The sequence below is a fragment of the Melospiza melodia genome, chromosome 25, assembly GCF_035770615.1.
Source record: "Melospiza melodia melodia isolate bMelMel2 chromosome 25, bMelMel2.pri, whole genome shotgun sequence".
NCBI lineage: Eukaryota > Metazoa > Chordata > Aves > Passeriformes > Passerellidae > Melospiza > Melospiza melodia.
Genome location: NC_086218.1, coordinates 9,552,892 through 9,574,340, shown reverse-complemented (window position 1 = coordinate 9,574,340; position 21,449 = coordinate 9,552,892). Strand labels below are relative to the sequence as shown.

General features: G+C 47.5%; 1 protein-coding gene across 4 annotated transcripts in view; it reads left to right on the top strand.

Moving 5' to 3' along the window:
• Nucleotides 1-19,263, top strand: part of ASH1L (ASH1 like histone lysine methyltransferase) — a 68,751-nt gene extending 49,488 nt beyond the window's left edge. Inside the window, exons 16-28 of one of the 4 annotated variants that reach the window (XM_063176143.1) lie at nucleotides 190-344; nucleotides 1,612-1,764; nucleotides 2,176-2,230; nucleotides 2,325-2,457; nucleotides 4,878-5,126; nucleotides 5,406-5,492; nucleotides 6,285-6,375; nucleotides 10,668-10,806; nucleotides 12,377-12,549; nucleotides 13,714-13,880; nucleotides 15,355-15,395; nucleotides 15,965-16,266; nucleotides 17,065-19,263. In XM_063176143.1, coding sequence (XP_063032213.1) covers nucleotides 190-344; nucleotides 1,612-1,764; nucleotides 2,176-2,230; nucleotides 2,325-2,457; nucleotides 4,878-5,126; nucleotides 5,406-5,492; nucleotides 6,285-6,375; nucleotides 10,668-10,806; nucleotides 12,377-12,549; nucleotides 13,714-13,880; nucleotides 15,355-15,395; nucleotides 15,965-16,266; nucleotides 17,065-17,156 — 1,837 coding nt within the window. In that variant the 3' untranslated portion in view covers nucleotides 17,157-19,263. The other 3 variants (XM_063176141.1, XM_063176145.1, XM_063176144.1) reach the window with 3 other exon arrangements.
• Nucleotides 19,264-21,449: the final 2,186 nt, after the last annotated feature.

Below are 21,449 nucleotides of genomic sequence, written 5' to 3'. Positions count from 1 at the left end.
TTTTCCCTACATTAAAAAATGAATTTTCCAGTAAAAAGCATCTTTTAGTTCTCCTTGACCAGCCAGGCTGGAATTCCTCTTCACTGAGCAGACACAGGTTACACCTCTGAATATCCAGCTTTTCCCTACATTAAAAAAATGAATTTTCCAGTGAAAAGAGCTTCTTGAATAGCTCCCTAATCCCTGCAGGAATTTTGTGCTGAAGCACCACGTGTTCTTGGTCCGGAACTGGGAGAAGATCAGGCAGAAGCAGGAGGAGGTGAAGCACAGTGACAGCATGCACAGCTCGTCGCTGTACACGCGCTGGAACGGGATGTGCCGCGACGACGGCAACATCAAATCTGGTGAGGCCACTCAGCCACCCCGGCACACAAAGAGTTAAACTCTGTGTAAATCCATTCTTGGAATGAGTAACTTGCGACCTTGGTGTATATTTGTCTTGGTTTGCTAAGGAAGGCAGGAGCCTCCCATGAAATGGAAAATGTAAATCCTCTCCCTCTGAATTGCTGCAGTTTTGGAATTAAGGGTCTCTCAGGCAAAGAGATGGGAATAGGAGTAACAGTTCTTTACTAGGAAAAATAAAAATACAAATGTAATAGTACAAAAAAAAAAAAAAAAAGAAAAAGGAAAAAAACCAGCGCTGCCAGAGTCAGAACATGCCCTGGCCAGCTGTGGTTCTGCTGGAGCAGGGATCCTGCACAAGGGGGGAGTTTTCCTCTGCAGCTCCAGGGCTGCTGGAGATGGGCCTGGGCTCCCTCTGGCAATGCAGGGCAGCAGAAAGCTGCTCCTCTGGGAATGCAGTGCCCAAAGGCTGCTGGGGTGTCCCAAACATCAGATTATATCCAAGTAGGAATGCTTGGCTCCTCCCCCTGGGCGGAGCATCTCCCAGTATTATAATGTGCCTCTATAACACATATCAGCTATTTCAGTATTATAGCTAAGCTTAATCAACAACAGAAATAAAAACTGTATAACAAAGTTGCTTTAACATCACACATATAGAATCCATTTTAAGATTTGCAAAAAGCCAATATTATAATGTACATCTATAACACATATCAGTGCTATTTCATTATATCAAGTATATTTCGCTACTATGTCTAAGCTTAAAAATAAATAAAAATAAAAAAGAAATAAAAACCACGTATGTACAACAAAGTTCCTTTAACACCACACATACAGAATCCAGTTTAATATTTACAAAAAGCCAATATTATAATGTACATCTATAACACATATCAGTGCTATTTCATTATATCAAGTATATTTCACTACTATGTCTAAGCTTAAAAATAAATAAAAATAAAAAAGAAATAAAAACCATATATTTACAACAAAGTTCCTTTAACACCACACATACAGAATCCAGTTTAATATTTACAAAAAGCCAATATTATAAAATGTATCTATAACACATATCAGCTGTTTCAGTTATATCAGCTATATTTCACTTCTGTGTCTAAGTTTAATTAAGAACAGAATTAAAAACCGTTTCTTTACAACAAGGTTACTTTAACACCACACATATAAAATCCAGTTTAACATTTACACAAAGCCAGTACTCTGAGGTGTCTCTGTGATGTGGAGTAGTGACCCTGTGCTCTCTCCCAGACGTGTTCATGACCCAGTTCTCGGCGCTGCAGACGTCGCGCTCGGTGCGGACGCGGCGCTTGGCGGCGGCTGAGGAGAACCTCGAGGTGGCTCGAGCCGCCCGCCTGGCCCAGATCTTCAAGGAGATATGTGACAGCATCATAGCCTACAAAGGTGAAGGTGATTCTCTTTAAAAATATCTCCGTGGGTATGTTTTCAAGCTCTGGGAATAGGAAATGCTAGAAAAATGTGGGGTGTTAAATAACTCCTATTCTTTAAAATTTCTTCCCTTACCAATAATCACTTTGCTTTAGCCTCAGTCCCCTGCTTTACCACCCAAATCTGCAGATGTTGCTGTCCTTTGAAACTGATTTTTCAAAATTCCAGAAGAAATCAGAAACCATCATCCTTGTGCTAGCTGTACTGCAGTTACAGGCACCAACATGTAGAAATGCAGAAGCATTTCAATTCCCCGTGGCTCAGTTAACAGAAAAGCCTTTTTTTTAACCCAGATTGAATGTTGTTAGTTGCTTTTCTTTGGAAGTTTCACTCCAGTGATGTCACCAAGCTCTGTTCCTGTTGCAGACTCCTCCAGGCAGGCGCTGGCAGCTCCTCTCCTGAACCTGCCCCCAAAGAAAAAGTAAGTGCTGCCTTCCCAGAGCTGCTTTCTCTGATGGATTTGCACAGTGGGAATTGCTGCTCAGCCTGACATTGTGCCAACATTCCTGTTGTAGAAATGCAGACTATTATGAAAAGATCTCTGACCCCTTGGACCTTGCCACGATTGAGAAGCAGATCCTGACTGGTTACTACAAAACTGTGGAAGCTTTTGATGGGGACATGCTGAAGGTCTTCAGGAATGCAGAGGTGAGGCTCTGTCTGGCCTGAAAGCTGCTGCACTGGCAGCAGGGATGTGCCCTCCTTTAATGCTCTTACAGGAATAAAAGAAGAAATTTTATTCTGGAGGAAGAGAACTTGTGCTGATCCATTCCTGATGAGGGCTCAGTAGCAAATCATGAGCCCTTGAGTGCCTTAGGTCACAGAGAAGGTCAAGGACACTCATGAATAGCTGATTTAAAGAAATTTCTCTTTCTTTTGGAAGGGATACCCTGTTTTTCAGTGTGAGGTGTCATGGAATCACAGAATGATGGAATGATTTGGGCTGGAAGGGACCTTAAAGCTCATCCCGTCCCACCTCTGCCATGTGCAGGGACAACTTCCACTATCCCAGGCTACTCCAAGCTCTGTCCAACCTGGCCTGGAACCCTTCCAGGGATCCAGGGGCAGCCACAGCTTCTCTGGGCACCTGTACCAGGGCCTGCCCACCCTCACAGGGAATATATCACATAAATCCAACCTAAATTTTCCTTTTTCCAGTTTGAACCCATTCCCCCTTGTCCTGTCACTCCAGTTCCTGATGAACAGTCCTTCTCCAGCTTCCCTTGAGCCCCTTCAGACCCTGCAAGGGGCTCTGAGGTCTCCGCACAACCTTCTCTTCTCCAGGCTGAACATTCCCAGTTGTCCTAGCCTGGCTTCAGTCCCCTCAGCAACTTTGTGGCCATCTCTGGACTTGCTCCAGCATTTCCATGTCCTTCTTACATTGTGGGTCCTGGAACTGGACACAGCACCTCAGGTGGAGTCTCAGGAGAGCAGAGAGGAAAAATCCCTTTTCTTGATCTGCTGCCCACGTTCCTTGGATGCAGCCCAGGACAGTGGTGGTTTCTGGGCTGGGAACACACAGGGCCAGGCCATGTTGAGTTTTTGGTCACCCATCACCCCAAATCCTCCTCCCAGGGCTGCTCTCAGTTCCTCCCCTGCCTGTGTCACATCCATGCACCTGCTGGCCAGTCAAGAGGGAGATGGAGACCTCACCCCAGCTTTGGGGCTGCAGCTGTAGGGAGAACACCTCCCTGCAGCTAAATAGGAATTAAAGCACTTTTTGGTAACTTTTTGGGGAAATACTATGGCAGGAAGTCCCTGATGGGGCTGACATTCACCAGCTGTGCAAGGCCTACTACAACAATGGCCAGAATCATGAGGGAGATGGAGAGGCCACCCCAGCTTTGGGGCTGCAGCTATAAGGAAAACCCCTCCCAGGTGCTAAAGAGGAAATAAAGCGTTTTTGAGGGGTTTTTTTTGTTGGTTTTTATAGAAATACTATGGCAGGAAGTCCCTGATGGGGCAGGACATGCACCAGCTGCTCAAGGCCTACTGCAACACTGGCCAGGATCAGGAGGGAGATGGAGAGGCCACCAGGCCTCCCAGGTGTACACAGACAGGAACTAAACAGGACAGGACTTGGAAATAAAGCACTTTTTGGTTTTTTTTCTGATTTTTGCAGAAATACTACAGCAGGAAGTCCCCAACGGGGCGGGACGTGTGCCGCCTGCACAAGGCCTACTACCACTTATGAGAGTAGAGTCAGGAAGGAGATGGAGAGGCTGCCCCAGGTTTGGGGCTGCATCTGTAGGGAGAACCCCTCCCAGGTGTGCACAGACAGGAGCTAAATAGGAAATAAATCACTTTTTGGGGTTTTTTTTTGGTAATTTTTGCAGAAACACTATGGCAGGAAGTCCCCAACAGTGTGGGCTGCGCTAGGCCTACTGCAACACTGGCCAGAGTCATGAGGGAGATGGAGAGGCACCAGCCTCCCAGGTGTGCATGGAGAGGAGCTGAACAGGACAGGACTTGAAAATAAAGCTTCTTTTGGGTTTTTTTGTGATTTTTTCAGAAATACTATGGCAGGAAGTCCCGGGTGGGGCAGGCTGTGCAAAGCCTATTGCAACGCTGGCCAGAATCAGGAGGGAGAGGGAGAGGCCACCAGGCCTCCCAGGTGTACAGACAGGAGCTAAACAGGACAGGACTTGGAAATAAAGCTTCTTTTGGCATTTTTTGGGATTTTTTTCAGAAATACTATGGCAGGAAGTCCCCGACGGGGCGGGACGTGTGCCGCCTGCGCAAGGCCTACTACAGTGCTGGCCAGAGTCATGAGGGAGATGGAGAGGCCACCAGGCCGCCCAGGTGTACACAGACAGGAACTAAACAGGACAGGACTTGGAAATAAAGCACTTCTTGGGTTTTTTTGTGATTTTTTTCAGAAATACTATGGCAGGAAGTCCCCGACGGGGCGGGCCGTGTGCCACCTGCGCAAGGCCTACTACAGTGCTGGCCAGAGTCATGAGGGAGATGGAGAGGCCACCAGGCTGCCCAGGTGTACACAGACAGGAACTAAACAGGACAGGACTTGGAAATAAAGCACTTTTTGGGTTTTTTTCTGATTTTTGCAGAAATACTACGGCAGGAAGTCCCCGACGGGGCGGGACGTGTGCCGCCTGCGCAAGGCCTACTACAATGCGCGGCACGAGGCCTCGGCCCAGATCGACGAGATCGTGGGGGAGACGGCGAGCGAGGCCGACAGCAGCGAGACCTCGGTGTGTGACAAGGACAACGGGCACGAGAAGGACGAGGACGTCATCCGCTGCATCTGCGGCCTCTACAAGGATGAGGGGCTCATGATCCAGTGTGAAAAATGCATGGTGGGTGTTGGGTGTTGCTGGGTTTTGGGTGTTCAGAGACCTGAGCAGTTCTGGGTTGCTGTGAGATTTTTTATTGCATTAATAAATCAGTCAGGAAGGCAAAGACACTTCTGTTGCATGGATATCCTGTCAGTCTGCTGATGTGGTGTAAAATAGTTCATAGAAAATCTCCTCTGTGAAGATTATTTTCTTGCTTTCCTTAATATTTGTTGAGAAAATGCAGTTTGCAGCTATAATCTGTGCCAGGACTTTGTGACTGAGCTGTACCTGTTTTTCCAGGTGTGGCAGCACTGTGACTGCATGGGTGTGAACTCAGATGTTGAACACTACCTGTGTGAGCAGTGTGAACCTCGAGCTGTGAACAGGGTAAAACAAAACTCTTCTTCCTATCACTCTTATAAATCTCCAGCAGCTCCTTAGGGGTTTAGTTTGTATTTGTGTTTTGAATTTGTATCTTTTGGAATTGGTGAAGCTTCCTTGATTTAGGTTCAGTTCCATGAGGGGTCAGTTTTTCTCTGCTTTTTTCTCAGTTTTTCTCTGTGTATTTCCACAGGGTGGTGTGGGAATTGGAAAGATAGAAATATTCACAGACTCAAGTGGGTTTGATTTGTAGCCTTTGAAGAAGCCTAAATAAAAGCAAAATACACAAACATTGAATAGAAAAATCATAAACTTAGGCTTGTATAGTAATAAGTAAGAATATTCTTTAAGTAAGAAAATATATGTCTAGAATATATCTACACATATCTATAAAAACATATATATATAATATCTATAATATGTATGGTATATATAATATACTATAATATACTATATTAAATATATTTATAATATCTATTAAATAAGATGATAAAACATTTTGTAGTATAGTAATAATGTAATTGTATAAAATAAGCTAAAATTTAGATATTATAATAAAAACATATGTAATACGTTACATATTTCATACATGTAATAAGACCTTATTAGACAAAAATATCCACATTACAATGAAAAGAAATAAAAGTGATAAATCAAAAAAGCAAAATAAACTCTGTTAACATCAGCCTATTGGGTCAGAAAGTTATATAACACCTTCTAATAAAAAAAAAAAAAAAAACTATAACCAACTATTTCCTGTGTTATAAATCTCACAACTCCCTTTCTTTTTCCCTGCAGGAGGTTCCCATGATCCCTCGGCCCCACTATGCCCAGCCTGGCTGTGTTTATTACATCTGCCTCTTGAGGGATGATCTGCTGCTGCGCCAAGGTGGGTGCTGCCTCTGGGGCCAGCAGAGTGCAGGGATCTCTGGCATCACCCTGGCAAAAACACTTCCATTTTTCACAAGTGGAAGCTGCCACTTGTGCCATTACTCTGTCAAAAATACTTTGATTTTTCACAAGTGGAAGCTGCCACTTTGTACCATTACTCTGTCAAAAATAATTTAATTTTTCACAAGTGGAAACTGCTACTTGTGCCATTACCTTCACAAAAATACTTTGATTTTTCCCAAGTGGAAACTGCCACTTGTGCCATTACTCTATCAAAAATACTTTCATTTTTCACAAGTGGAAGCATTTTTCACAAGTGGAAACTGCCACTTGTGGCAAAAATATTTTCATTTTTCCCAAGTGGAAGCTGCCACTTGTGGCAAAAATACTTCGATTTTTCACAAGGGGAAGCTGCCAGTTGTGCCATTACTCTGGCAAAAATAATTTAATTTTTCACAAGTCGAAGCTGCCACTTGTGCCATTACTCTGGCAAAAATACTTTCATTTTTCACAAGTGGAAGCTGCCAGTTGTGGCATCTGTCAAAAATACTTTCATTTTTCACTGCTCTCTCTGCAGTGCTGGGAGTGACACACAGTCAGAGTTCTCACAGGCTGTTGATGAAGAAATGTTAATTAGCACAGGGTTGTCCTGGCCAGGGGAGGATGATGCTGAGCCAACTGCTGGTAGTTAACATTTAGAAGTAAAGGCCAAGAAAGCTGTCAGACCTCCAGTATTTTAGTGCAGAATGGGCATTAAAACATCCAGCTCGTTGCTTGTGTGTTCCCTAAAGTTTATCTCCTCTGGACTGTGCTCTGAATTCCTGAATCTCTCCAAGGCAGCTGCCACAGCCACACAATTCACCTCACTGATTATGTTTTTTTTTTTAATTTCATCCTACAGATAGAAGGTTAGAAAAAACCCTTTATCACTATCAGGAAACTGCTCTTGAAGGAGTGAAACCAGCTGATAAGTTTGCTGGAGGGGAATAGGAGAGCCTTCAGGAAAATGGGGAATTTAGAAAAAGGTCAAAAAGCAGCATATTCATCATCCCATCTGCAGGATTCTGGAATTTGCATTCAGTTCTCCTTGCTGGGTGTTGCTCTGCATTGCCTGTTCTGTCCAGAGTTCAGCCTTTGGGTTTCTCATGTCATTTTTTACTTCAAGGGCTGTATTAGAACTTGCTTTTATATTTTCTGTTGAAATGGATGATGTTTTATCAGGAGCTTGTGGCATCTTCCAGATGTTCAGAGCATTAAGATCATTTCTGTCACAAGTGTGTTAAATTTTCCCTGTGTGTCTCTGAGCTGATCTTGGTGACCTTAATTAGAAAAATGCCCTTTCAAGAGAGAAATGTCCCTCTGTGGGACATTGCTGAGCTCTGTGTGCCACCAGCAGGGGACAAAGAGACCAAACTGCAGCTTCAGGGCACCTCTGCAGGCCCAGGGAGCAGATGAAGCAAATTCCACCACAAGGTGCTGGAACAGAACATGCAGCTCCAGCAGGGGAAGGGGAAATCCTTGGGCTTGTTGATTTTTCCACCCTGAGTCCTCAGGCAGAACCTTTACTGTGCTGTGGGTGTATCAGGCAGCTTGGACTGTGGCAAAAAACAGCTTTTTTACTCCCTCTGGTGTCTACAGGGCCTCATAATTCCACATTCTGAGGCAAAATCATGCTCTGCAGCCCCTCAGTGTGTGTGGGGGTTTATATTTTCCTGGGAGTTGTGCACTGAGTGCCTGCCCAGGAGGAGCTGCACCCTGAACAGCAGTTCCAAGCTTGAGAGCTGATGTTTTGAAGCAACAAGACTGAAAATCAGCTCTGTGAGTGCTCACACTCTGCTGTGACCAAATCCCTCTCAGAAGGATCTCAGGGATGGTTGCAGGACTTGTTTCTTCATTTTTTGGCAATTCTGCTGGAAGTTGTTGAGTGTTACACCACTGCAAAAATTCCCTAATAGCTAAACTCAGGAGATGATAAAAATAAAACAGATCTGATCCATTCCATCCCATGGAGTTCTGTCTTGGGTAGGAATTGATAGAATGGATCCTGGAAAACCCACCTAGCCAGAAATTCTAACAAATCATCATCCCTGATGCACCAGCAACAAGTGCTGGTTTTTTTTCCTTGGAAACTTCATTTTTCAAGCAGAATATCAGTATAAACTGGAATTGAAATCAAGTTTCCTGATCTTTAGAGCAAGAATCTGCATCTCCTTCTGAATGCTCCTTTTTCAGTCAGGCACAATAATGCTGGAGTTGCTTTCTTCTCATGGGAGAGGTGAGGAAGGAAAGTTGAAAAAAGCTGGTTTAAAATGAGGTTTTAAATTGAAATGGTTTTATTTGCATTCTGCTTGGGGCCAGTAGCTCCTCTCAGTATGTTCCTTGTATTCTAAAACTCTTTTAAGGAACCCACCTCTCTAATTTCTTTAAAAGTTACCATTAAATTTGTAAAGGGAAGCTGTTGTTATCCCAGTTTTAGGTCAGATGGGAAGAAGACACCAAGCTCTGTGGTGTGGTCAAAATGCTGAAGGGAAGGGATGGATCCAGAGGGATTGGACAGGCTGGAGAGGTGGGACCATCATGAAATTTAGCTTGGATATATGGGAGAAATTTCTGCCTATGAGGAGTCCTTAGGATCATCTTTTAAACTTAGACAAGATTGATAAATGGGGTTATATGAATGAAAATATAATGTGCTTCACTTTAATCCTGAATCTGGTTATAGCAAAACTGAGGTGTTGATGACCCTGAGGCCATGATGTCCTCAGTGGCTTCTGGCATCTTTTTCCCAAGCCTGCTAATTAACAACACCAATATCCATGGAAGGCAAACAGCCATAACTACACATACACAAAAACAGGGGGAAATAGGGAAAACAACTCCCAGGAATCATTGTAATTTAATGGAAACACGAGAAAAATGCTCCAGCTGAGTCAAAAGGGCAAAGGGAGTATCAGAAATTGTTATGCACAAAATAGCAGAGGGATTGTGCCCTTCTGTAACCTCCTGGGGTGTCTGTCTGCCCTGCCTGCCCTGTGCTGCACAGAGGATCCCCACTACCTGTAAAAACAAGGATAACAGAGATAATCTGATCTGGATCATCTTTTCTGTGCACAGAGTCTGCCCAGGTGATTGGGAAGGTGAGTGATGAAGGTCTTGGAAATGTGGCTCAGGAAGGTGCAAGGATGCAGAAATGAGGGAGCAAACAGAAATTAGCTGGCAACAGTTAAACTCTAGGAAGGGTTTTTTTACAAAATCATGACTAGACTGTGGCAAGCCTTGCCACAGGAGGGTGGAGAGGTCAGAGTATAAATGGTTCCAAAAAAGATTAGACAAATACTTGGAAGAAGGATTAATTCCCCAAAGCCTTTGGCTCTGAAAGTCCATAAACAGAAAAAACAGGGACAGCACAGGGAGGTTTTCTTGGCTTGCCTGTCCCTGTGCTCTCTCCTCCTGAGCAGCTGCTGCTGCCAGTCAGAACATTCTGCTGTGTGACCTCTGCTCCTACCCAGGGGAGCTTTTATGACTTGGGTCCTCCCAGGTTTTGGTCGTTTTGAGGTAAATAACAGAAAAAATGGAATCTCCTGCCAGCCCTGGAAGTGCTTACGGGCAGGTGGGATGGAGCTCTGAGCAGCTTGGTCTGGTGGAAGATATCCCTGCACATGGCAGGGAGGTGGGTCTGGATGGTCCTTAAAATCCTTTCCAGCCCAGGTAATTTTGGGATTTCACAGGTCAGAGCAGAGAAATTAAAGAGTGAATTCACTTATGGGACAAAATGAATAAATTTAAGCTTAGGGTTGTCCTTGGGAAACACTTTTTGATTGCCAGCAGTGCCAGTTTGTTCAGTCCTTTTTGCATTCTCTTTATTTTTTCTGAGCTCTACATCTCATTGGAATTCTGCTGGAATAACCAAAGGCTTGGGGCTTCTCAGGACAGGATTTTCTTAATAGTAACCTCCTCTCTAAGTATCTTTTCTCTCACAGATTTATTGCAGCCATCACTAATTCCTACACCTTTTCCTAATCATGACTGGCATGTTTACATATCCTGTGGTTTGTCATGGTTTTGATCCCTTACAGGTTGCTGTTTTCAATCTGGCATGGAAAGCTGTGGGTATTTTTTTCTGTAAAGCTGCAGCGAAAAACATCTGAGCGCTCTTGGCAGCTTGCGCAGCGGGTTCATTCATGTCATTCCTTACACAACCCACCATTAGGCTGTGTTCATTTTAATGATTATTCCCTGTGGTTCTCAGGCCAGGCTGCTCACAGGTGTGTCCTTTGTGCCCCTGGCCAGGTGACTGTGTGTACCTGATGAGGGACAGCCGCAGGACCCCCGACGGGCACCCGGTGCGGCAATCGTACCGGCTGCTGTCCCACATCAACCGCGACAAGCTCGACATCTTCCGCATCGAGAAGCTCTGGAAGAACGAGAAGTGAGTGCCAGACAGCCTTGGAGTTTGAGCCATCCCACTGGCCTGCCTGCCAAAGGACAGGAATTGTGGGGCAGTCTCACCTTTAGGGTGCAGGAATGAGCAAGGTGCAGGTGCAGAGGTTGGGAATTCCCAGCTGGAGCTTGTGCTTCTGCACGGTGGAAACGTGAGGTTGGAGGTTTAAGCAAAGGATCAGAGATAGAAATGGATGTGTTTCCTCAGTGTTGGAACAGGCTGTGGGTGCAGTGACAGCTGTGCTGTGGATGCAGTGACAGCTGTGCTTTGGCCAGTCACAGTCTGCTGTGCCCATGGAAACCACGCTGGAGCTTGTGCTCCACAACTGCATGGTGGAAGTATGTGAGGTTGGAGGTTTAATCAAAAGAAAGGGAGCACAAGTGATGCCCAATTTCTATCAAGAGATAGAAATGGATGTGTTTCCTCAGTGTTGGAGCAGATTGTGGATGCAGTGAGAACTGTGCTGTGCTCTGATCAGTCACAGTCTGCTGTGCCCATGGAAACCACACTGGAGTTGTGCTCCACAGCTGCATGGTTGGAAACACTTGAGGTTGGAGGTTTAATCAAAGGATCAGAGATAGAAATGGATGGATTTCCTCAGTGTTGGAGCAGATTGTGGATGCAGTGACAGCTGTGCTGTGCTGTGGATGCAGTGACAGCTGTGCTTTGGCCAGTCACAGTCTGCTGTGCCCATGGAAACCACACTGTGGCTTGTGCTCCACAACTGCATGGTTGGAAACACTTGAGGTTGGAGGTTTAATCAAAGGATCAGAGATAGAAATGGATGGGTTTCCTCAGTGTTGGAACAGGCTGTGGATGCAGTGACAGCTGTGCTGTGCCCATGGAAACCATGCTGGAGCTTGTGCTCCACAACTGCATGGTGGAAGTATGTGAGGTTGGAGGTTTAATCAAAAGAAAGGGAGCACAAGTGATGCCCAATTTCTATCAAGAGATAGAAATGGATGGGTTTCCTCAGTGTTGGAACAGGCTGTGGGTGCAGTGACAACTGTGCTATGCTCTGATCAGTCACAGTCTGCTGTGCCCATGGAAACCACACTGGAGTTGTGCTCCACAGCTGCATGGTTGGAAACACTTGAGGTTGGAGGTTTAATCAAAGGATCAGAGATAGAAATGGATGGATTTCCTCAGTGTTGGAGCATATTGTGGGTGCAGTGACAGCTGTGCTGTGCTCTGATCAGTCACAGTCTGCTGTGCCCATGGAAACCACGCTCAAGTTGTGCTCCACAACTGCATGGTGGAAACGTGAGTTTGGAGGTTTAATCAAAGGATCAGAGATAGAAATGGATGGATTTCCTCAGTGTTGGAGCAGATTGTGGGTACAGTGACAGCTGTGCTGTGGCTGTGCCATGGCCACTCACTCTGCTGTGCCCATGGAACCACACTGGGGGGTTTCCCCTCACTGCAGGCGGGCAGTGGAATATGGAATTTGTGTGACTCTGCTGTTCAAGTGCAAGAGAGGGAACTCAGAGCAAAGCAGGGGGATGGAGTGAGCTGTGTCCTGGCCTGATTGGTGTTTGTGTCCCCTCTGCACCCTCAGGGAGGAGCGCTTTGCCTTTGGCCACCACTATTTCCGTCCGCACGAAACGCACCATTCCCCGTCTCGCAAGTTCTACCACAACGAGCTCTTCCGGGTGCCCTTGTATGAAATCATCCCCTTGGAGGCCGTGGTGGGCACCTGCTGTGTGCTAGACCTCTACACCTACTGCAAAGGTGGGAATTAAACACATTCCTGAGCATTTGGGCACTGAGCTGTGGGATTTAACCCCTGCTGGAAGCTCAGCGCTACCCAGCCACTCACTCCCCCTGGGATGGGAGGGAACTGGAAAAAGTTAAAACCCAGGGGTTGGGGTAAAAACAGTTTAATGGTTGAAATAAATTAAAATATTGTAGTAATAATAATGATAGCAACAGTAGTAATAAAATAGGAGGTTACAGAAAAAAAGGTGTCCAGTAGCTGGAGGGGATAGGAGAGAGGCTCTTAATCGTGAACTGGAGTGACAGGGTAAGAGGGAATGGCTTCAACCTGAAAAAGAGGAAATTTAGGTTGGATGCACAGAGGAAATTCTTACCTGTCAGAGTGGAGAGGCCCTAGCACAGGTTGCACAGAGAAGCTGTGGCTGCCCCTGGATTCCTGGCAGTGTCCAAGCCAGGCTGGATGGGGTTTGGAGCAACCTGGGATAATGGAAGGTGTCCCTGCCCATGGCAGGGTGGAATGGGATGAGATTTAAGGTCCCTCCCAGCCCAAACCACTCCATGATTCTGTGAATAAACCCCAGGGAGCGCAAGTGATGCCCAGTGCAGCCACTCCCCAGCACAAATTGGGGATCCCAGCCACCCCCACTGGGCTGGACACTCCGTGGTGTGGAACATCCTGGGGTCAGCAGGGCCAGCACAGTGGACACTCCATGGTGTGGAACATCCTGGGATGATCCTCCCCAGAGCAGGGGACCCTGGAGGGTGCTGGGCTGAGGGTGAGCACTGCTGGGCACCAACCAACATCATCCTTACCCTGAACCAGGCACTGGGAGAAACCCACTCTGTTCTGGAAGCAAGGACATGCACTGGAGCAGTTCCTGCTGTCCAAAGGCCATGGGGGTTGTTTGTGTGGCTCAGAGCCGGCCAAAAGCTGAGGCTTTGCCCTGGGACAGGGATTCCTGTTTGAAGAAGGAAGAGGAAATGCTGTCAGTTGATATTTGTGTCTGTGAAAGTTTGGGAAGTGTTTGATCAGAGCATGCAGGTTCTCCCCTCAAAGCGACCCTGCTGTGGTTCTGAGAGAGAGAGAGCAAACAGGAACACTGTGACAGCTCCCTCCCAGTGTGATAAACCCCATTTCCCCCTCAGTCCATGACTGTTTTCTCCTTGTTCTGGTGCCAGGGAGGCCGAAGGGTGTGAAGGAGCAGGATGTTTACATCTGTGATTACCGCCTGGATAAATCTGCTCACCTCTTCTACAAGATCCACCGCAACCGCTACCCCGTGTGCACCAAGCCCTACGCCTTCGACCACTTCCCCAAGAAACTCACACCCAAGAGGGATTTCTCTGTGAGTGGCTTTGCTCTCAGCCTCCTCACCTCTTTGTGGGAGGCTGGATGGAGTTCTGGAAAGCTCCTGAGTGTTGATAAATGAAGCTTGGTCAGGCAGAGGGAGCTGAGGGTTTAGGTGGGGGTCAGGCTCCGCTCCCAAGGAACAACGGGCAGGAAAAGAGGAAAAGGCCTCAAGTTGTGCTATGGGAGGCTCAGGTTGGACATCAGGAGGAGTTTCTTCATGGAAAGGCCTTGGCAGGGAGGTTTGGAGTCCCATCCAAACCTCCCTCCAAATCCAGAGAGTTTTGGAGTTCCCATCCAAACCTCCCTCCAAACCCAGAGAGTTTTGGAGTCCCCATCCAAACCTCCCTCCAAACCCAGAGAGGTTTGGGGTCCCCATCCAAACTTCCCTCCAAATCCAGGAAAGTTTGGAGTCCCCATCCAAACTTCCCTCCAAATCCAGGAAAGTTTGGAGTCCCATCCAAACCTCCCTTCAGATCCAGAGAGTTTTGGGGTTCCCATCCAAACCTCCCTCCAAACCCAGAGAGATTTGGGGTCCCCATCCAAACCTCCCTCCAAACCCAGAGAGTTTTGGAGTCCCCATCCAAACCTCCCTTCAAATCCAGAGAGTTTTGGGGTTCCCATCCAAACCTCCCTCCAAACCCAGAGAGTTTTGGGGTCCCCATGCAAACCTCCCTCCAAACCCAGAGAGGTTTGGGGTCCCCATCCAAACCTCCCTCCAAACCCAGAGAGATTTGGGGTCCCCATCCAAACCTCCCTCCAAACCCAGAGAGTTTTGGGGTTCCCATCCAGACCTCCCTCCAAATCCAGGAAAGTTTGGAGTCCCCATCCAAACCCAGAGAGTTTTGGGATCCCCATCCCTGGAGGTGCCCAAGGAGCACCTGGAGGTGGCACTCAGAGCTCTGGGCTGGGCACAAGGTGGGCATTGGGCACAGTTTGGACTGGATGCTCTGGGAGGGTTTTTCCAACCTCAATCATTCCAGATTCTGTGAGTATGCACAGCCTGGGGGAAAAGCTGGCTGGAAAGGAAGCTTGGAAATGAAACTGGGTGTAACAGAACCTGCAGTTGAGAGGCAGAGAGGTGCTCAAGGGATGGTGATGGTGAGCTCAGAGAGAGACTCAGATGTAGCAAATCTGCAAACCTTCTGCAAGTGAGCTCTGCTCTTCCTGGAGCAGAGGTTTCTCTAGTGGCTTTGGAGAGTGTTCCAGATTCATGCTGTGCAGAAAGCAAAGATGATTTTTTGTCACGATGGTCTGTGGCTTGAAATTTATTTAGAAGATGTGAAAAATCAGACAAGTCTGGCTCTAATTTATCTCATTCCATGATTGTGCCTCCTCCTGTGAGGTCTCTTTGAGGTACACCAGCATTTCCAGAGTGTCCTGCATTGGCTTTCAGAGTATTTGACAGAGCAGCACTTCCTTCCACTGTGAGTTTGATTTGGTATTGATCATAACTTTTATTGTTCTTGCAGCCTCATTATGTGCCAGACAACTACAAGAGGAATGGAGGCAGGTGAGTCTCCCCTCCCACATTGTTGAGAAGAGATGAAATAATGTTGTTTGTTTGCTGTGCCCACTCTCCTCCTGCCCCTTTCCCCTGGGTGCTATGGAAATAAGAAGTTTAAATTATTTAAAGCTCTGTAAAACTTTCAGAGAGATAAAAGGGAACGAGTGAGGAAGGATAGGCATTAATAATAATGTATATCAGGAGAAGAAAGGAGCCATTTGACAGTCAGAAAAAAGCAGCTGAGTGAGGAAATGCTCAAAACAGGAGGCTTCAGAACCCAGATATGGTAGAGCCTGCAAGAGCATCCCACTAAGGGCTGGGCCAAAGTGGTTTTGGAGGTAAAATCTTTTGCAACTGAAAATAAAAATCCATTTGGTTTTCAGAGCTGCGCTTGGTGCGATGCAGATAAAGCTGCTGGGTTTGGTGTGATGTAGCACTGGGGGGTGTGAGTGCAGGGATGGAGGGAAGAAATTGAGCTCCAGAGATCCCCAGCCCATGCATGAGTCCTGCACTCGTTGAAAATTGTCCTTTCAGGTGAAAAACTTTCTTTTAAACCCCTTTTTATTTCCTGCAAGGTCATCCTGGAAATCGGATCGCTCGAAACCCCAGATGAAAGACTTAAACCAAGAGGAGGATTCCCTGCCCCTGATGGAGGAGGTGCTGGGGGCCCCTGAGCAGGCTCCAGGGGAGCTGCCCAGCCCCGAGGAGCCCGACAAGGAGCCCGTGGCCAGCGAGGGCTGCGAGGCTGACAAGAAAGGGGACGAGAACCCCTCGGACACGAGGCCGCTCTGCAGCCCCGAGGAGCGGCGGCACCTCCAGAGGGAGAGGCTCAACCAGATCCTGCTCAACCTCCTGGAGAAAATCCCAGGGAAAAACGGTGAGGGTTTGCACAGCCCCTGGGTCTCCTGCAGCTCTGGGGTCGCTTGGCTGAGCTGTGTTGATAAAACGAGTGGTTTTGTGTGAATTTCTTGCTGGCGGGCATTAGGAAAGTCAGATATCTTTTGTAGCCATGTTTTCCTTTGCAACAGAAATCCACTAAATCCAAGTGAAATTTCTTACAACTATGACACTGTTTTGTATCATATTTTTAGGGTTTTTTTGTATAATATTTTTAATAACCACAAAACCTTTCCATAAACTAATTCCCCCCCCCCTTCATTCCATATCTACAATAGATAAACTTAACAGACAGTCCAGGAAAGACTGAGAGGGGTTTGGAAAGTCTCTTTTGACCTTTTATGAGCTTTCCTTTGGTTCTGAGTACCTGCTGGAGGTGCTGTCTGAGCTGTGGGATGAGGGGACACTGGTGAAGTATGACCCTGCTTTTAAATTAAAAGCCAAAATGAGCCCTGTCCAGTCTGTCCAATGCCACACAGTCCTGGACTGATGCTTCATTTGGGTTGGGAGGATTTCTGGTCCAGCCCTATCTCAGGGCTTGGGTCACTCAGCACCTTGTCCAGGCACGGTTTGGATTCATCCTTGAAAGAACCAGGAATAAAGAATCAGGAATTTTGTGTTTGGGGAGTGACAGGAGGCAGCGCTCAGCGCTGTGCTCTGGGCATCACTCCCAGGTTGGATTCATGATCCTGGAGGGCTTTTCCCAGCTCAGTGATGCTGCAGTGAGTGAGCTGAAGGACAATTTGCCAAGTCTCTTTTGTGCTGTGCTCTGTTGCAGCCATCGATGTCACGTACCTGCTGGAGGAGGGCTCGGGCCGGAAGCTGCGGCGCCGCACTCTGACCATGGCCGAGAGCAGCTTCAGGAAGTGACCCACGAGGGGCAGCCGAGCTCTGGGGTCTGGCAGGGCTGGGGGCAGAGCCCAGCCTGGGCAAGGAGAGAGGGCAGCAGCAGCAAACTGACAAAATACAAACAGTAGCACCTGGGGGGCCGGGCTGGCACGGTGCCCACCCTGCTCTGCAGTGCTCTTGGTGTGTGTGTTGGTGGGCGTGCCTTGTATTGATGTTAGGTACTGAGGAAACCTCGTGGTTATTGTCCAGGATGGTCAAATTTAATTTATTTTTTGCTTGATATTCCCACTCAGAGGAGAAAAAAAACAAAACAAAAAAAAAATTTAAAAAAATAATAATAATAATAGGGAGGGCAGAGGAAAAGGACTGAGTTACTCTGAGGAGGATGTTCCCCACGGTCACTGCTCACCTGGGATTGTACCAGCCACCCTCAGCACCGCCAGGGAAGGGAATCCAGGAATCCAGAGGGGAGAGAGGAAAGGCCCAGTGGCTTGAAAGGAAAAGCTGCCCTGAAGCTGTGGCCTCTGATTTGCACAAGTTCCAGAAGAGAGAAACGTCCCCAGCCGAGCACGAGGTTCGCCGTGGGACAGCTGAGCACGCGTCCCTGTGCTCTGTGCCAAGGAGAAGCTTCCAGAAGCTTGGAGCAGGGCAGGAGAGCTGGGATGAGGCACTTGCTGTGCGGGGGGAGGGGGTGGGGGTGTGAGGTTTTTTTTCACTTTTTTTCTGCAGAGAAATTTTATAAAAGCGAAGTCAGCTCCTGACGCCACCATTTGCTGTTGGTTTTTTTGATAAGCTGTGGTTTCTCGTGTGTCTCGTGTGTTGTGCAAATAAAAAAAATCCGTTAAAAGAAAATAAGGAAGAAAAAAAAAAAAAACAAAACTAAACTAAAAAACACCAAAAAAAAAAAAAAAAAACAACCCCAAGGACCCTTTCACTCCGTGCCCGTCAGGCAGTATCCGAGCGAGTGTTTGTCGTGAGCTGTAGAATTTATCAACTGCTAACACTACCCTCGTGTGCTGGTGGACAGCCGGATGTCCGGGCAGCGCCACCCGCTGGCGATTGTCGCGATTGTCGCGATTGTCCCGCCAGCGCCGGCCCCCGGACGGTGGCTTTGCTTTCCTGTCTCAGACGTACACATGCATATCCAGTCCTGTTTTAGGTGTTCTTATAAGAAATCCAGTTTTTAATGTGCCAAGTTGTATATATCTGCTGCGTGGATGTAAAGCAATACCGTAGTTACATGTTCCTTTTTATGGACCAAGCTTGTCCTAATGTACATTCTTGTTATTATTATAATTATTTTACTCTTAGTGGAACATGACTCATTCCATTAACTTTTATGTGTTGATTTCAAAAGAGAAAACAAAACAAAACAAAACAAAACAAAAAAAAAAAACACAAAAAAAAAAAAAGAAAGGAAAAAAACCCTTTGAGAAAAAAAAATATTTTATTAAAAAAAAAAAGAAATAAGAAAATAGTTTGGAATATTTTCTTACTGTAGAGAAGCACTGTACAGTACCAGGAACCCTGAGTATAAAATACTCGTGCGTGTAGTAGGAATATCGCATGTCCAACCCCTCGAGTTGTCTCATTTAGTTTCAAACAGAAATCATTGTCTCAAATGGTGTTAAACACTAAAAAGTTTTTAAAAAAAAAAAAAAAATAAAGTGCGTACAGAAGCGAGACACTAGCTCTGTCATTTTATCTTTCTTTTGTTGAAAGACTAAACAAAATGTTTTTTAGACAATCAAATGTTAGGTAAGTGCAAAGAATTGTTTTTTCTTACTGGTGTAGAAATTAATGACTTTTTTTATTTTTTGGTTATTTTATAATACTGAGCAGACCCGTGTGTCCCCAGGATCGCCGCCGGAGCCAGGAAGCACTACGTTACTGCAAATAGAGCTGAACCTTAGTCTGCATGGGTGTAGGCTGTGTGATTGCTGAAAATAAATGCTGCTAATATATTTCCTTTTTACAAAGCATATCTAAATAGATCATTGTTTTGATGTTAATCTTTGTAAATTATGTATTACCAATTTTAACATTGGATGTAATTGCATAAAAAGCCTGCATCTCAATCCTGAGAGTCTAGTATTAAATGGAAAAAAAAAAAAAATCTTTTCCTAAAGGTTGGCTCGGGGGGTTTTCTTTGCTGAGCTGGGTGGGAGGGTGGATGGACAGGAGGACAGGAGGTGGGTGGATGGATGGACAGGATCCATCTGGGCAGGCTGGATCCGTGGGATCCGTGGGGTGAGGCTCAGCAAGTGCTGGGTGCTGCCCTTGGGTCGCAGCAACCCCACAGAACGTTCCAGGCTCGGGGAAAAGGGGCTGGAAAGGCCCTGGGGATGCTGGGCATGCAGCTGGACATGGGCCCAGGTGTGCCCAGATGTGCCCAGATGTGCAAGAGGCCAATGGCACCTGGCCTGGGCCAGGACAGTGACCCCAGCCCCTCCTGCTGCCTCTGCTGAGGGACCTCAGACCCTGGGTCACTTTTGGGTTCTTTATGACAAGAGATTGAGGGACTGGAGCTTGTCCAGAGCTGGGAAGGGAATGGAGAATCCCTGAGGGAGCTGGGAACGAATGGAGAGTTTTTGAGGGAGCTGGGAACGAATGGAGAATCCCTGAGGGAGCTGGGAATTTCTGAAGGAGATGGAAATTGAGTGGAGAATTCTTGAAGGAGCTGGAGAATTCCTGAGGGAGCTGGGAAGGGAATGGAGAATCCCTGAGGGAGCTGAGGGGGCTCAGCCTGGAGCAAAGGAGGCTCAGGAGGACCTGAGCTCTGCACAGCTCGTGCCAGGAGGGGACAGCCAGGGAGGATTTGGGATCTTATCCCAGGGAACAGGAGCAGAGGGAACGGCCTCAGGCTGAGGCTCGGGGTGGGCACAGCAGGAATTTCCCCGTGGAAAGGGGGCTCGGGGATTGGAACTGCCCAGGGAGGGTTGGAGTGCCCATCCCTGGAGGTGTCCAAGGAACACCTGGAGGTGACACTGAGCGCTCTGGGCTGGGGACAAGGTGGGGATTGGGCTGTCCTGGCTCCTGAACACACCCTGGGAACCTGGGAACACCCCCTGGGATGGAAACCAACCCGGGAACACCCAGGTGGGATGGGAACCTGGGATCAACCACTGTGGTGGGAACCCAGGAACACCAACCACTGGGATGGGAACACGGGAACATCTCCTAGGATGAGAACCTGGGATCACCTACCTGGGATGGGAACCTGGGATCACCTACCTGGAATGGAAACCAACCCTGGAACACCCAGCTGAGACAGGAAACCAGAAATACCCAGTGGGATGGGAACCTGGGATCACCCACCTGGAATGGGAACCAACCCAGGAGCACCCCCTGGGATTGAGCCCCATCTGCCAGAGGTCTCAGAGGGTTCCGTGCGACCCCAGTGGGGACAGCACGGTCACTGAGGTGTCACAGGGGCTCTGACCACGGCTGCCCGTGAGCCAAACTGGGGCAGGAGCCATTAAATCCACGGATTTGGTGCCCATTCCCAGGGGACAAAGCCAAGGAGCCCCCTTGTCCTGCTCAGGCTGGGGACTGTCACCCCCAGGTGAATGCAGAGAGATCTCTCACCTGCAGATCCCTCAGGAATGAAACAGCTTCTCCTCCTCCACACCCCTTTCTGTGGAACCTGATTTTTCCTTTTCCCTTCATCTCGCTCTCTGTGACGACGAAAATGCCACGTTTGACCCCTGTGCTCCTTTTAAAGCCAAGGCTCGGAGGGCTGTTTGTTTAAAAAAGAAAATAAACAAATGCAAGCAGCACCTGGCTTCCTCCTTCTGGCATGACCTCGTTCCGAAAGCCCAGAAGCAGCTGTGGAAATCAATCAAGGCTCCTCGAGGCGAGCCCAGGAACGTTCCAATTAGGACATCACGTCACTCGTCTGAGAATAAAAACCCCGGCGAGAGAAGTGGAAACGAGAGAAATGAGAGCAGAGTGAGAGGAGAGCGGCTTCACCCGGGGGCCGACACAGCGAAAGGGGAAATCAGGAGGGTGAAACGTGGCCATGGGAGGGACAGAGGCCCAAAACTGTCCCTGCTGCTGCCGTGGGGCCACTCCCTGCTACAGCCACACCTTCCTTCCACTGGGGAGCCCAGCAGGAAATGCAGATTCTGGCCTGAAATCACAAGCGACGGCAAAACCACGAAGAACTCGGAGCCGCTCAGCCCCTGCTGCCATCCCCTGGGCTGTGAAAAGATCAGCTGAAGTTTTATAAATAACCAAAGCAGCGACCTGGGCTGTTCCCAGCAGCTTTTCCAGGGATATTCCTGGCTCAGGGAGGCTGTGGAGGAGCCTGGG